The 17,593-nt window shown below is 30.9% G+C and overlaps 1 protein-coding gene across 1 annotated transcript in view; it reads left to right on the forward strand.

Moving 5' to 3' along the window:
* The window catches only part of Eea1 (early endosome antigen 1), a 134,632-nt gene that overhangs the window by 95,175 nt on the left and 21,864 nt on the right, over positions 1 to 17,593 (forward strand). The window contains exons 15-19 of the mRNA XM_046419306.2: positions 1,598 to 1,798; positions 3,465 to 3,578; positions 6,225 to 6,380; positions 8,290 to 8,429; positions 17,047 to 17,377. Coding sequence (XP_046275262.1) covers positions 1,598 to 1,798; positions 3,465 to 3,578; positions 6,225 to 6,380; positions 8,290 to 8,429; positions 17,047 to 17,377 — 942 coding nt within the window. The remainder of the gene's footprint in view (positions 1 to 1,597; positions 1,799 to 3,464; positions 3,579 to 6,224; positions 6,381 to 8,289; positions 8,430 to 17,046; positions 17,378 to 17,593) is intronic.

Here is a 17,593-nt window from a genome sequence, read left to right on the forward strand (position 1 = left end):
AGGCCGGACAATGAGCAATATCAGGGAGCTGCAGACTGGAAAATTACCAGAGCCCACACAGGACTGGGAGATATTCAAGTGCCAGCAATCATAGAAGAAAGACATAGTTGAACAGTGGGGCATTCAGTAGAAATCCACACCAGAAATGTTACACCTTAGGAGAGAGTAAGGCTAAAGTAGCCCTAGTGTAAAAGCTTCTGTACACCTGACCTAACAAAATGTAAACCGCAGCCTTGAAAGGGCCCAAATGAACCACAGATGTATTAACTATTTACTGGAACAAAGCTCACGATTCTGTAAAAGAATGCAACAAAATCCAGATTGGTCATGATAAATAACAAAAAAATTACTAGAAATATGAATAAACAGAAAAAAATGTGAGTCATAACCAGGAGAAAAATCATCTAATGGAAACAGACTCTGAAATGAAAGGTGATGGACTCATCAGATAAGTACTTAAAAACACATCTTAAAGTATGCTAATGAGGGGCTGGGGTTGTAGCTCTGTTGTATAGTACTTGCCTAGCATGTGTGAGGCACTGGGTTTGATGCTCAGCACCACATTATAAATAAATAAATAAATAAATAAATAAATAAATAAATGTATTGTGTCCATCTACAACTAAAATAATTGGTAATAATTTTAAAAAAGAATATGCTTATGGGTATAAAGGAAAAATTTTAATAACAGAGATAGAAGTGGAAACATTCAAGAACAACGAAATGGAATTTCTAGAGATAAAAATCTTAAAATACATGAAATTAAAATGTCATTGGATAGATTAAGCAAATAGAAAATAATGTCAGTGAACTTGAAGATAAGGCAATTGAAACTGTGCAAAATGAAGCAGAGAGAGAAAGAAAAAAAGACTAGGAGGAATTGCGGGTGAGAAGAGTGCCTTAATCTATGTGATAGTATCAAGTAGGCTACCATAATATAATGAGAGTCACAGATGGGACTGGGTAGAAATATATTTAAAGAAATAATAGCCAAAAAAAATTAAAATTTGAAAGTATAAATTCAAAAAATTCAAAAACTCCATAAACTCCAAACAAGGTACATAAAAAATTTCATCTAAATTTAAAAAGTTTGTTCTTCAAAATATACCATTTTGAAAATAAAAGCCAAGATTCCAACTGGGAGAAAATAACAATTTACAAATAGCCAGCATATATAAAGAAGTCTTGTTACTTGGTTAGAACATTGATTGTCCAAGGCTAGTGATGGGAGTTGGGAATGATTACAAAGGGGCATGAGGAATATTTTAGGATAATATGTTTTCTATGTTAATTATAGTGATGGTTAACGAAGGGTATACATTTATCAGATCTCAAATTAACAATTTAAATTAGATGAATTTTATTGCATGTAAATTATAGCTTCATAAAGAATATTAAAAATATGTGTGTTTGATGTTATTTCTTATGATTTGAGATCATGTTCATGTATCTTTGGAAAGATGTGAATAGTTTTACTTTAAAAACTTTGAGATAACATCATACAGGTTTAATATTCTCATGGTGCTTAAATCTGGGCTTCTTTGTTTTTGTTATATCATTTATGAACTTTATAATTAGAATCTTGCTTATATAATAGGTAACTCAACTGACAGAGAAGCTAAAGAATCAGTCGGAAAGTCATAAACAAGCCCAGGAGAATTTACATGACCAGGTACAAGAGCAGAAGGCACATCTTAGAGCTGCACAAGACCGTGTCCTCGCTCTAGAAACCAGTGTCAATGAATTAAATAGCCAATTAAATGAAAGCAAGGAGAAGGTCTCCCAGCTTGACATACAGGTAGTATGGAATCATGCTTTTTAATGAACTTATATGAATAGAGCACCAATTTTAGGCTGTCAAATGTTTTGAATTCTTACTCTCCTTTTGCCTCACACATTAATAGAAAAATATTTGGAATAGAAATTAGATTTAAAAAATCGAGATCATTTATTGAACTTTTCTGTTTGGGCAGATTTTCTCTTTCTTCTTGTCTCCTCCCTGTTGCTCCTCTGCCCTTTAAGCATACTACATCTCCTGAAATTACTGAATCTTAGCTTTTTGTTTTGTTTTGATAAAGTCTTATTTTCTTTTTAATTTCAAATTAATTTGATATTATGCCATAAGGTCTCTGTTACATGTATTTTTTATTTTCATTTAAAAGATCTTCTTTAAAGATTTGATTTTTAAAAAAGAACACCAATGTGTATTACTTTTAGTATTTTAATTCTATGCTTTCAGAAGTTTTGCTTGATGAGTAAATCATGGTATAGGAAATAAGACAAATTTCTTTCTCCATTCTAATAATTGGATTGCAGAGGGGCAGACTATATGAAGGACCATGTAATTTCCCATCAAAGTATTTATGAAATAATGTCAACCAGTAAAACTATTAGTTAATCTCCCCTGATTCTTCTTTGTGTGTCCCATAATTTTGGAAAATATGTCACATTAGTTGAAGCAAACTGTATTAAAAGATCATGGGCAATTATTGTGCACTAAAGTATTTTATGAATTTTTTGTTCTTCAGATAGAATGCCATGTGTAAATGAAGCTGACTTCTGAAAAAATAAGTTCTTTATAGTCACTGATATGCATTTATCATATTTGCTTCCTCTTGTTTAAAGTGTAAATTTCTTTAGTTTCACTTTTAATTCAATGTAGATATATATCTATATATAACCATTGTTTCTGAGAAAACAGAGTATTTAGTTACTAAGAAAGAATCTTAAAATTTTTTCCTGTCAGCTTAAAATTATTCCTACAGTGTATTTTAAATTTCTTATGTTTATTGCTCCTCTCCTCAACCAGCTAAAAGAATGTCTTCCTGTGTTTTACCCTTTCTCAAAGTGTTTTAGTTCTAAATATGTGTTTATATTTTGTTTGCTTTTTGCTTGATTTTATTAAAGCTTATTATTTAAAACCTTGAGTTTTAATATGTAATTTCTTGATATTCTTATGAGGATTAAAAGTAAAACCCTTTAGGTGGGAAGTTATTGGGTAATAGTGAATTTCAAATGTAATCGTGGTTTGTCTAGGTGTTTTGTGTCCTTGGATTCTGGAAAAGTTTTCTTTGAAGCCATCATTTTTATTTTTTCAAAGCATAGTTATTTAGTTTGTTGTTAACAGTGGTAGACTTTGGAGATTCACATTCACTTTGGCATGTCCTTTCTCAGGAAAAAAGTATACCATTTATTTTTTAACAAAAGGGTACTATAGTGTTTTGTTGTCATATAGGAACTTTTTTTTCATTGTTTCTTCAAACATTATTAAGAGATTTTCCCCGTACCATTCCTATTTTGTGGATTTTCCCAGACATATCTTTCAATATCTAAATCCTTATTTTTCTTTTTAACAAAAAAGGACTTAATTTTTAAATAGTTTAGTGACAAAACCGATGTGCATTCAAGCAAGGGAAAATCATCAACTAAATATGGAATAAAATAATGTGTAAATTTTGTTACAGATTAAAGCCAAAACTGAATTATTGCTATCAGCAGAAGCAGCAAAAACTGCTCAAAGAGCCGATCTTCAGAATCATTTGGACACAGCTCAGAATGCATTACAAGATAAACAGCAGGTGGGGAAACTGATGCAATTTCATATTATAACCTAGTGCTTTGGTAGATAAATTTGTTGAACCCATTTATAAAATGATATGCAGTTTTATAAAGTCTTGTGATATAATTGTTTATCCTCTTTACTGCATCTTGGAGTTCAGATCCATTTGAGAGTAAATGCAAGAGACAGATAGATGGAGACAAATATACCAGCTTTGCTTTTGATAAATCTCAACTGGTGCCAGGTGCGGTTGGGCTTCCTAATATTGTATTATGTTTCTTCACTGGTGGAGGCCTTATTGAGGAGCTGAAACATTTACTCCTAGTTATTGAATTGTTGCCTCCACCCATCAAGCACCAATGGTGCTTAGACCTCCACACTTACTTTTAGTAATTAAGCAAGGCCATGACCCAGATGTTCTTACTCTGGGATATAGGAAAAGAGAGCTATGTATTCCATCTCAGTTATGAGGAAGGACTGAGGGGCTGGATAGAATGTAGAAGTTACTTTTCTCAATACTTTTGGTATAATAGAAATTTCTATTTTAGGTCAAGATTAAGTGCTAGTAGATATTCTTAATGTTTTATTACGTATAACTTTTTAGAATTTACTTGATACTCAAGAAGTGATACTGGTTCTAGCTACTTTTTTTTGTTTTGATTTGAAGTATAACAAATTTGAAAAGCAAAACAAGACAGTTTTCTTTATTTGTCCTTTACTCCAATTCTTTTATTTTTCTTTTGAGATGGAATGTTTGCTATTAAATTTGGTATGTGTCTTTTCAGGCTTCTATAAGCATTGAAAAAAAATATGTATATTTAATTAATTATATATGTGTGCACGTAGGAATTTTTTTTAAAAAAACAAGAATCAGAGAATATATGTGGTTCTGCAACTTGCTTTTTACTTACAGTATTGCTCCATACATCTGGAAAATATTTTCTAAACATGAGATTAGAATCAGAAAGTAAAATGGAAAAAATATAAGAATGACCACATAAAACTCTAAAATTTATTGTGAAATATTATTACCCAAATTCTAAAGCAAATAGCAAAAAGACAACATTTTATGGAATATGCCTGATGAAGGGATAATAATCTAATTGTTTAAAACACTTTTTACATGGGAAATAAGTGAACCTACAAGAAAATACAGGCTTAGTATTGTTAATACAAAAATCTGAAGTCCCAAGTGTTGTAAAATCCAAAATTTATTGAGTTCTGACTTAATAGAGTTTGAAATATTTAAAATTTTGGATTTCTGATTAGTGGTGCTCAACCTGTAAAGGTCTGTGTAGATACTCCAAAATAAAAATCTGAAATATCAAACACTGATGGTTCCAAGCATTTCATTTTTAAAAAAATATTTTTTTTAGCTGTAGTTGGACACAATATATTTATTTTTATTTGGTGCCGAGGATCGAACCCAGTGTCTCACACGTTTGAGGTGGGCTCTCTACCGCTGAGCTACAGCCCCAGCCTAGTTCCAAGCATTTCAATTAAGGCCTTCTCAAATTGTGTATATCTTCAAAACTGTATTAGGAAATACTCAAGTTTATTAAGAATCAGTTACAAATTGAAACAATAATGGAGTACAGTTACCTGTGTAGAGGAAAAGTATGTATTACTAGTGGAAGGATCAGAGATGGTGTGAAGAACAAGTCACTTTAGTACACTGCTGCTGATAGAATACATTAGTTCAACCTTTTAGATGGGGGAAGGGAGAGGGAGTTATTTGGCAATATATTTCAAGTGATCTATTCTTTAGATCACTTTTTTCATTCTAAGGGAATAATCATAGGTTTAAAGATTCTATTTGCATCTCTGTTAATATGGAGAAAATTTAGTAGCAATCCTAGAATTTAATGCAGGAGACTTAGCTAAGCAATAAACTATCAATAAAATGGAAATTCATGCAGTTGAGTACAATATTTTAGAAAATAATATCAGAAAGTTTTATGATGCATTGTTTTGTAAAGACATATGAGACTGAAATAATGTAAAGTAAGATCCTATTTTTATTTTAAAAATACACAAAGATATATAAATTATCATGTAGAAAAGACTAGAAAGAAAGTTATGAAACATTAACAGTGATTACCCCTGGGTAGTAGATTTATTAGTAATTTTTATTTTGTTCTCTCTGTGCAATTGGGTGTTTCAAATGAATTGAAGAAACATACTAGATATAATCACTGTAATATTTTCAAAATATTATATTTTAAAATAGTATTTGGAATATTTTAAAACATTTATTTGTAATATAAAACTGATTTTTATTACTAGCCTCTTTAATATTATGATGTTTTAGCTCCTAAGATCACTTTCTACAAAAATATCAGAAGGTTATTTCACAGGGCTGGCTGTGTACTCAGTGGTAGAATGCTTGCCTAGCATGGAAAAGTCCTATTTTGTATCCCCAGAACCACAATCAAACAACAAAAAGTTATTTAACTGTTATATATAAAGTATCTCACACTATGCACATTCCATTCAGGTCCTTTATATTGGTGGATCAAGATAGCTTCTGTTAAATTTTTATCTGGAATCTGACTCCAGATTTTTCTTCAATAAAATTAGTTTTCAATTTTGATTTGACTGAATATCTGGGCAATACAATGTAGTAAACCTTACCAAAGTTTTCATCAATTGTGCTTCTCTGTAGGAGTTGAATAAGATCACCTCTCAGTTGGATCAGGTCACTATAAAGTTACAGGATAAGCAAGAACACTGCATTCAGCTGGAAAGTCATCTTAAAGAATATAAAGAGAAACATCTCTCTTTAGAACAAAAAATTGAAGAGCTAGAAGGCCAAATTAAGGTATGTATAAAAGAAGTTGAATTTAGTCGTATTTTCTACTCAGTGGTGTTGGAATCTTATGACCTACATGGAATCAAAGATTTTTATTTAAGAAAGAAAGGTGAAGTTGTGGTATATAATTTCAAAAAATTATAATTTTTCATGTTTTAATTTTGAATTCCATCTTTACTTTTATTTTTTTGTGTTTTGGCATGTATTTTTATTAGTATATTATAGTTATACATAATAATGGGATTCATTTTGACATTCATAAATTCATTTCCATCTTTATTTTTAATTCCTTTATTAGTGGGTGGCTTTTATAAGTGACAATTAATATACATACTGATTTCCTTACAAAGTATTAACTATTTCTGAGAAATAACCAACAGGGATAATACAGGGATCTACTGTATAATTATAAGGAATTTATCAAATTTGGTTGTTGTAAAGTTTCTTTTATACCTTCATTTTTCCATTTTCCTTTCCTACTCTAATATAATATTTCAGATATGGTAGACTTTTTTCCTTTTTAAACTTTGCATTTATAAACTTTGGATTTTGCTTCTAATCTAATAATACATGAAAGCCATGATAAAATGAATCTTTAACACAATACCAAGTGAAGGTGTTGATTTACTAAGAGATGAAGTCATTGGACATATCAAAGAAGGATTTGATCTGAGTCTTTTGTCTTTTAAACTAGAACTATTATCAGTTAAACAAAAATTTCTCAAGTTACACTCTATATGGGCATGTGTATGTATGTGTGTATGTACACACACACACACACACACACACACACACACACATATATATATATATATATATATATATATATATATATATATATATATATATATATATATTACTTCTACTTCCATAATCAGGTGAATTGTGTATGTGATTATAGAATCACAAGATATGGATATGATATATGTGAGGAAATGATATTTATAATTCTGTTTGTGGGTTCTTTTGTTCCTTTTTCTTTTCTTTATGACCAATGATAGTAGTAATAGCACATCACTTTAGTTACGGTTGAAAAGAATGGAAATACAATTTTACTGAAAAGTATCTAATAATTCTATTTGGATACCTTTTAAAAAATAGTTGTTATTTAGAACTGAGAGTGTCTGTTGTGATCATCAGCTCTTTGACATTTTGTTATTAGTTTAGGAGGTATTCTGTATGTTTCACATAAACATTGCTGTAGAATTAATTCATGACATTGAAGATCTTTTGTGAATATTTTAATACAGGCATTAAGAGCCAAAGGTACCAATCAGTTTATAAAATATTTAAGTTTGCAAAATTATTATGACTATGTAAGAAATGTAGTACTTATAGATATCCAAACTTGTGTTTAGTGTTTTATTTTGTAAATTTGTAAAAATACACATGTAATTATATGTGTATGATGAGATGCATATTACATTCTGAAGAACAATAATATCTAAGTCAAGAGATAATAAAGCAAAATCATGAACTAAATTGGCTTTATATTTTGGGTCAGTGGGTGTTAATGAGGAGGACTATATGACAACTCCATTTTAATTTTAAATATCATATAATTATTTCAGTGTTTTAAACTATGACTATTAAGAGAATGTATTTTAAGTGACCTGTTAGTGAATTTTTTTCAATTTATGTTAACCACTTTTACTCTAGTAATAAATGTTTAAGTTTGTTCTCTTCTTCAGAATTGATTTTAAAAGTAAACACTTAGTAAGTATAAAGTATACACTAGATCCTAAAAAAGATTCTAAAATAAATTAACTCCTTACTCAGTAATGGTTTCAGAATGTTTATTGTAATATTTTTGTGTGTTATGTCAATACCAATTTGAATATAAGCAAAATATTACAGTAATAGTAGATTGATAATTTTCAACATTAAAGTGACTGCTGTATTTCTTCCTCTTCCATAGAAACTAGAAGCTGATACTCTTGATGTTAAAGCAAGCAAGGAGCAAGCTTTGCATGATCTTCAACAGCAAAGGCAGCTGAACACAGATTTGGAGCTTAGAACTATAGAATTGAGTAAACAACTTGAAGCAGAGAAAGAAATGTAAGTTAAAGCCCCTATTTATAAATTAAGGGAGAGAAGAGGATTATAAATTAAATATTAAAATTTCCTTCAGATTTCAATTTTGCTGGGGCTGGGGATATAGTTGGTAGAGCGCTTGCTTTGCATGCATAATGCCCTGAGTTCAATTCCCAGAACCACAAATTGATGTTAATGTGAAAGAAAAATTAAACCATCATGATGTGGTTAAAGTTAATGTCACTAAAAAAAGGGCTAAAAACTTAATTTTATAAAATTTGTGCCAGATAGTCTCTTTTCAATGATAACATGATACCTATTTTTATTGAGCAATTGTTTTGAGTTCTTGTCAGTTTGAATATATTAATATCAAAGTTTAAAATATAGGGATAGTTATGTGCACCACCCAAGAGCAGTGAGGCTTCTGCTTTGAAGTACTGTGCCAAGTTAAGGAATGGATCATTTCTTATAATAAATGATTTTCTTTTAGCTTTGTGATGCATTTTGGCAGATTTTTATTGAGACATAATGTTATTGAGCATAAGGGAAAGACCAGAATCAGCCCACATTCTTTTAAATTTTATTATTGAGGTAAAATGTACACACTTAAACACACAGATTTTTACATATACAATTTTGAGTTTTAATAAATGTATGCTCTGTGTAACTGTGCTTCCTCCAATCCACCCCAATATGAAACACTTTTATCACTCTGAAGTTTCTTCATATATCCTCTGATACCTCCTGTGGTTACCAGTTACCTTGAGTCCTGCTTCCTCAAATGTTGAAGTATAATACCAGAGAAGCCTTCCCAGGCAAGAGTAGAGGAGAAAGTAAGAAGCTTTATTAAAGGATAGTAAAACAGACTTCTCCTGGGTGGAAGAAGGGGATCCAAAGGCAGAATCCATGGGATGAAGCAGTCCTGTCCCTTTTATATGTCTAAAGTTTCCCTTGTTCTCCTGCATTCCTCTCCTGTGTCTTGTTCATTTCCCCTCATCCTGCATAATGACTGGGGGGATATGGCCAAGGGGTGAGCCTGTGGGCTGGAAAGCCCTAAGTGGAGTGCCAGGCAGAAGGGGAGTGGCAGCCCAGGGGGCATTGATTAGCAGCTCCTTGTCTGCTCAGGAGTTGCTTAATTAACGACTTTTTTGGGGAGGGGTAGTATCAAAGGGTTTTGGAGATGTGAACATTCCATTCTCCCAGGGGCTGTTTCCAATTTCCTGGACTCAAATGGGCTCCATTTTCTCTATCAGATTTCCTAGCTACACTAACTCCCTGTCTTTAAATCTGGCTTCACTTCTAGTCAATACCTTACATTTTCTCTGTAGAAAATCACAGTTCTATTTTAGTCTCTATAGATTAATTTTGTTTTTGAATTTCATATAAGTACGATCATATAGTATATTCTTTTTGTGACTGGCTCTTTTTTACTTAGTGTTCTGCTTTTTAAAATTCACCCATGTAGTCGAATGAATTCATTCTTTTTATTTGTTACTGTTATTCCACTAAATCTACTATAATTTGTTTATTTTCTTGGTAATAGGTATTTTGGAATTGTTTCTAGTTTTTAGCTATTATGAAGAAAGATGCCATAAATATTCTCATAAAAGTAATTTTTGTGAAACTGCTGGGTCATGGTAGGGAAAGTGTGTTTTAAAAGTATATAAAATTGCCAAAAGTTTTCCCAAAGTGGTTGTACCATTTTATACTCCTACTAGGAATATTGCAGTTGCTTCATATCCTTACTGATATTTGGTATTATCAGTTCTATTAATTTTGGCCATCTGCTGAGTGTGAAATGGGATCTCATTGTGGATTTTTGTGTTGTGTGTGTGTGTACCAGGGATTGAAATCAGGAATACTTAATCACTGAGCCACATTGCCAGCCCTTTCTGTTTTATTTATTTCTTTTTTAAATTTTGAGACAGGGTCTTGCTAAGTTGCTTTGGGCCTCACTAAGTTGCTGAAGCTAGCTTTGAACTTGCCTCAGCCTCCCAAGCCTCTGGGATTACAGGCATGTATTTCTCTTATGAGGCTCTTAATAGCCTTTCAAATGTTTTAACTTGTCTGTTAAATTATTTTAGCTATTTAAATTTTCCTATTAGGGTCTTTTTGTTATTGACTTCTTGGAGTTCTTTTTTATTATTAATATTTTTATTGAGACATAATAGCTGTACATCTTTATGAGGTGCATTATGATAATTCCATACATGCATACAATGTGTATGAACAGATCAGAGTAATAAGCACTTCCATGTCCTCAAATATTAAAACATTTATATGTGTTGGGAACTTTCATATATTTCTGTTATTTTGAAATATATTATAAATCATTATAACCAGTTACCCTACTGTGCTACAGAAGACCAGAAATATTTCTTTCTGTATTTTGGTGCCCCTTCTCCAACTTCTTTCCTTGGAGTTATTTGTATATTTGAAATGCAAATCTTTTGACAGACAGATGGGTATATAATAAAGCACTTTCTCCTAGTCATTGGCTTATCTTTAGTTCTTTTTGTTGTTGTTATTTTAAATATGGTATCTTTCAAAGAATAGAAGTATAAAATTTTGGTTAAATTCAATTTGTCATTTTTTCTTTTATTTTTTATGTTTGTGTTATAAGAAACATTTGCTCATCCCTAGAATTTATGAAAAATTGTCCTAGTTTTATTTATTTATTTTAGAAGTTTTATAGTTTTTGTCTTTACATTTAGGTCAGGGATCTACCTTAAATTTATTTTTGTATGAAGATCTAAGGGAAGGAATCCAGGATAACTTTTTCCCCCATATATTATTAAATTGTTCAAGTACTGTTTGTTGGAAAAAATAAAAACAAAAAAAAAACTTTCCACCTATTAAGTGATTTGTCATCTTTGTCAAAAGCAATTTGTCTTACATTTGTGGCCTTTATTCTTTTCTGCTGATCTGCTAATCTATGTGTCTCTATGTATATTGACACCAATAGTACCATTCTATGTTGATAATCTACTTTTTTTTTTAGTTTTATGGTAAATCTCATATCAGTTATTTATCTGTATTCCTTCTAATGATTGTCTTGACTCTTCTTCATTGGTTTTCCATATAAATTTTCATATTAACTCATCCATTTCTATAAATAAAGCTGTTGGGTTTTGATTGGCATTGCACTGAAACTATAAGTCAATTTGGGGGAGAATTGACATTTTAACAATACTGAATATTCTAATTCACAAAGATGTTATATATTTATCTACTATTTTTAATTTCTCTTGGTAGTATTTTTTTAAAAGGGATCTTGCACATCTTTTGTTAAATTTATTACTGAGGTTTATGTATTTTTCAGTGTTATTTTAAATTAAATTAATTTTTTTAAAAAAAATTAGTTTCATACTTGCTTGTGGCTACTATAAAATGCATTTTTTAATAGACTAAATGTCCATCCTTTAACCTTGTTAAATTTACTTTATAGTTTTATTCATTATTTTGTAGAATCCTTGAATTGTTTTTTGTTTTGTTTTGCTACCGGGAATTGAACTCAGGAGCACTTGAATACTGAGCCACATCTCCAGCCCTTTTTATATTTTAGAGATAGGGCCTAGCTAAATTGCTTAGGGCCTCACTTACTGAGGCTGGCTTTGAACTTGCTATCCTCCTGCTTCTCATCCTCATGAGCCACTGGGATTACAGGCCTGCTCTACCACACCAAGAGAGATTTTTTTTTTTTAAACTAGAAAAATGTTGCTACCTGTGAATAGAGATAATTTGCCTTCTTCCTTCCTGCTTTTTTTTTTTTTTTTTTTTAAATAAAGTCTTTTTCTTGATTTACTGTTGGCTGGGACTTCCAGTACAATTTTGAATATAAATTGTAATAACAGACATTCCTGCACTGTTACAATCTTAGGAAATAGTGTTTTACCAAGTTTGAGGTTAGCTATTGGTATTCTGTACATTCCTTTTATAAACATTCCTTTGTATATCTATTTTTGCTTAAACTTTTAAAAAAATTATGCCTGTGTTCTATTAACTTTTTTTCCTGCGTCTATTCGTATGATTATATAATGTTTCTTCTTTATTCTCTTTAGTGAATTGATTTCCTCATATTAAACCAATCTTGTTTTTCTGGAATAAATTCCATTGACCATGCTGTATTATCCTTTCAATATATTGTTTTTTGATTGATAAAACAGTTGGTCCTCCATATCTGTAGGTTCCACTTCTGTATATTTAACTGAGAATTGAAAATATTCAGAGAAAAAAGTTTTATCTGTGTTGAACATGTATAGACTGTTTCCACCTTGTCATTATTCTCTAAACAATAAACATAACAACTATTTACATAGTCTTTACATGATATTACCTATTTTAAGCCATCTGAAGGTAAAGTATACTGGAGGATGTGCATAGGTTATATGCAAATACTATATATAAAGAACTTGAGCAACTGCAAATTTTAGTATTTTGAAAGGGAGCCTGAAACCAATTTCAATGGATAATAAAAGACAACTGTACTTTGTTAAGAATTTTTCATGCATTCATGATGCCTATTAGTTTGTAATATTTTTTAAAATATCATTATCAGGTTTTGGTATTATAGTTATACTAATCATAAAAAGGAATTAAGAAGTATTCCTTCCTCCCAAACTTTCTGAGAGAATTATTTGAGGTGGGCATTATTTATTTCATAAATGTTTGGTAGAATTCACTAATTAACCAGCTGGGTGTGAAATTGGGGATTCAATTTATTCAATGAATAGAGGGCTATTCTGAATTTAAAATTTATTTATTTTTCTTGAGACACTTTTGGTTATTTGCATCTTTCAAAGAATTTGTCCATTTCATTCAAACTTCAAATTTATTGGTATAGTAGTCTATTTTTAATGCCTGTAAGATGTATAATAATATCCCTTTTTTTCGTTCTTAATAGTAGTAATTTCTCTTTTTTTCTTGATCAATTTAATTAGAGATTTGTCACTTTTATCAGACTTTTATAAAAAAGTTATGTTAATGTTGATTTTGGTCACTCTATGAGATCTTTACTGGATATATCACTAGAATTATTAGATATAATTGATTTTATTTTTATTTATTAATTTTTTATTACATTTATTTCTCCTCTATTATGCTTTCCTTTGACTTACTTTAGGTTAAGGCTGCCCCTCCCTCATACACCTTTTTTGAGACCCAAAGGTTTATTTTGAGACACACTCAAGAGAGTGGGCTCTCTCAAGGGTAAGAAGCTTTGGGGGAAAAACAAAGTTACACTTTCAAGGGAGAATGAGGGTCAGCTGGAGAGGAGGAGACAGCAACCCCTTGCTATGGATGTCAGTATTTATAGAGAGATGGTTGCTAAGGGCTGGACTAGAGGCAGAGTTACACAGTTTGCACCAGTTTTGGCAGTGTTCATCCATGCCCTCATGTTACTTTTGTAGGGAAGGCATCGGTCAAGTGCTTTCCCTTTTTGTAAAAAATAGCTTTTTAATATGAAAGTTTTCCTATGGCTGTCCACATTTTGTAGTGTCTCTTTCGTCTTTTCAGGTCCTCCAACCTTTTTATTTCTCAATGTTAGATGTCAGATTTCTGCAGTTCCATGTCTTATTCTAATAAAATTAGTATGACAGTTTTTCAACATGGAAGAAATTATCTTGAATGATGCCTTTTTTTAAATAATTTGCACTAATGTGGTCAATGGGCTTATGGCAGCAATAAGTATCAGGGGAGATTAGTTTAGACTGTATTAGGATCTATAATAATTGTTAGATGAAATTTCAGCTCTTTCTGGGGGCTGAAGTGGGTGTGTGGTTCTGGGAACATCCCATATAGCCATAAAAGTGCTGAATTGTGGTATCATTCCTTCACTACAAGGTAGAATTAGTCTTTTGCTCAGCTTGTCTTCCTTGATGTTAATGTTGAGTTTGGTCATGTCATCAGATCTTCAGTGAACATATTATTCACCAGAATTTTGATGGATAAAAATCAGTTTTGCCCCATTCATTTGAATGTTTTCATGGGAGGGCTTGTAACTAGTCATATTTAAGTAGAATTTGTCTTTAAACTCCAAATAGGCCTGTCTGTCTGAATAGATGGACTTGAATAGTGTCAAATGTTTGAGGGCTGTTGATCTTTCCAATAGTAAAAGTGGAGATGAAGAGCCAGGGAAAAATGTCTTTCAGGGAGCTGAAACAAACCCATCAGAGTCGATGATGATTAAGTTGTTTCACGCTTTCATGGGATTGAGATGTAGTAGGGAACCTTTTTTGTTCTCATATCTAGTAAATCAGGTTCTGATAATTTCAGTTGGAGGATATAGAGGTATGTTTTGCCTTAAGTGTAATTTCTAGTGCCTGGGTATTTGGGGAGCATATCTGCTCCTTTATGTTACTTACTGAGTGGTTCATCATCATTTCAATCATTAGTCTACTAAGATAACCTCTGAGTTGCTTCTTATGTTCTTCCTCAAGGCCCCAGCAGGCCCATTAATCTTTCCATTTCCATTTCTTTTTTTGTCCTAATCTCATATTTCAGAAATCACTCATAGACTCCCACATCATATCAAGGTAGGAAAACCTTGAAGACTGAGATCTTTATCACCTTTATATTTTATGCAAATATTCCTTCTCTAGGGTCTTATATTTTTATAATACCACACAGGAAAGGAAACTGGGGTCCTTTCTGTTCTTATTTAATGTAAACACTTCTGGGGTTTGACTAAACCCCACCAAAAAGCACAGGGCTTAGCCACCAAGTTCCACTTTCCCAGGGCTCACCTATATTTGGGCACTTAATCCTTTCCTCCAACACTCATCTTCTTTTTTTTTTTAAAATCAACTTTAAAAAAATTTGTTCTAATTAATGCCAGTACTCATCTTACAATGTATTTTTGCTACTCTGAAGTTTTATGTATTTTCTACATTTCTTCTTTGATATATTGCTTACTTTCCAAAGTTTTGGGACTTTTTTGCAGTTGTTGTTCTGTTTGGAGCTTTTCCAGATATGTTGTTGTTATTGATTTCTAATTCAATTGTTGCAGAATATATGCTTGGTAAAATTTAAACTTTTGAAATTAAGTCTTATATAAGGCCCAATGTATGGCTTATCTTAGGTAATTTTCTATGTGGACATATATATTGTTAGGTATAGTGTTTTATAAGTAGCAATTAAATGAGATAGTTGGTAATGTTGTTGTTCTGTATCCTTAATAGTCGTCCCTCCTCCCCCCATTCTGTTAATTTTTGAGTAAGGCATGTTAAAATTTCTGACTATGAATTGTGTATTTATTTATTTATAACTTTGACTATTACTTATTTTTTATAAAAAAGTTTTACAGTGACTATGTAAGGCTTTATTTCTGTTTTGCCTTTTTTGGGCTGGATAATCTTATGATTTCTAATTATTTGGGGGAAAGTTATATGGCATAGTAAATAAGTATATGTAATCCTAATTTTAGGGTTGTTTTCAGATTTTTTTTTGGTGCTGTAGATCAAGCCAGCATACTACTCTGATGTACACTTAAAAAACCTGTAAAATTTAATAGGACAACTGTAAATTTGCTCAATTTAAGCTTTTATTGGTGTCATATATGGGATGATAAGACATGATGTGTTAAATGGTATAATAAGAGTTTAATGCCTTTTCTGTTTAGACCTTTAAATATCAGGGAGTTACTGTGTCCTATGAACCTGATAACTTTCACCATCTTTTCTAGGGTTTTTTTTTTTTTTTTTAAGAGAGTAAAAGCATATTTCTGAGACTAAAAGTTAGCAAGTTTCAAGATACAAATACAGTTCTATTATTATATTAATACCCAACTTGAAATATGTGACTAGTATGTCTTTAAACAACTTTACTTTAGCATATTACTGAATTTATGCTAGTTTTAAATTTATACTAATTACATTGGAAAGAGTATGCTTTCTAGAAATTTTTATTTTGCATCTAGTTTTGACTTTTAAAATGGTTGATTTTTAATGTGTATGTGTTTTTTAATGTGTAATATGCATGATTTCATGTCTTTTTAGTTTACATAAAAGGCTGTAGTTTATATCTTCACTGATTCATTCTTGTAGCTTATTCATTCTGGTATAAAAAGGCTATATTAGAGGACAAATGATAACAAATCACTCATGTAATCAGCCAGGTTGTATGTAGGGTTAAATAAGTCATTTGTTTTCTGTTTTTGAAATAAAATATTTCTTTCATTTTTTCTCTGTAATAACTATTTTGATGTTTAAGACCTATCAAACACATCTTATATTTTATGTTTTCAAGAAAGGAGGCAAATTTTCCTATGTGCTTAGGAACTGACACACTGAATTAGGTGCTTTAGGCTGCATGGAAAACCTTTCTGTTTTTGTAAACCCTATAAAGTTTGCAATATGCAGTTTGCTTTGAGGCTCTATTGTGGTAGACAAGACTGGATTAAGTCAGGAGGCTTAAAGGGTTTTGATTTTACTACTTAGTTATTTAACTAGGGGAAGTCTTCTACATCTGCTAAATGATTTGGTCAGATGTTTTAAGGTATTTTTCAGTTGCAATTTTATGAAATTAAATTATTTTTACTTATGAACTATATACAAGAAAACTTAAGAGCTCAGTAATTATTTATGATTAAGTTTGAAGAGTGCAGTATGCATTATTTAAAAAATTTTTTTTCTTAAATGTCTAGTGTATCCACTACAAAATTGGATCTACAGAAAAAATCTGAAGCCCTTGAAAATATTAAGCAAACGATTACCAAGAAAGAAGAAGAAAAAATGATCCTGAAACAAGAAATTGAAAAGTTAAATCAAGATGCAAAGATGCAGCACAAGGAATTAAATAACAGAATTCAAGCAACAGTAACAGAATTGAAAGAAGTGAAGATGGAGAAAGAAACTCTAATGACAGAGCTTTCTACAGTGAAAGAGAAATTATCAAAAGTTTCTGATTCTTTGAAAAACTCCAAAAGTGAATTTGAAAAGGAGAATCAGAAAGGAAAAGCTGCCATATTAGATTTGGTTAGTTGTTTACATTTATTTTCTTAGGTAAAAGTGATATCTTATTTTAAATGTACTTTTTTTTTTTGTTTTTTTGCTTAATTTACTGTTGACTATATCTCCCATCCCATGTGATTATTTCTTAATCTATTGGTTTAACATTTTATTTTTAAAACTTTCTTGTTTCCATTTTCTTAAAACACATTGTTCTACTTTAAAAATGGAAAAACTAATTAT

This window comes from Marmota monax, unplaced genomic scaffold, assembly GCF_021218885.2.
Source record: "Marmota monax isolate L192 unplaced genomic scaffold, Marmota_monax_Labrador192_F-V1.1 WCK01_AAM20220418_F8-fsc00036, whole genome shotgun sequence".
In the NCBI taxonomy this organism is placed as follows: Eukaryota; Metazoa; Chordata; class Mammalia; order Rodentia; family Sciuridae; genus Marmota; species Marmota monax.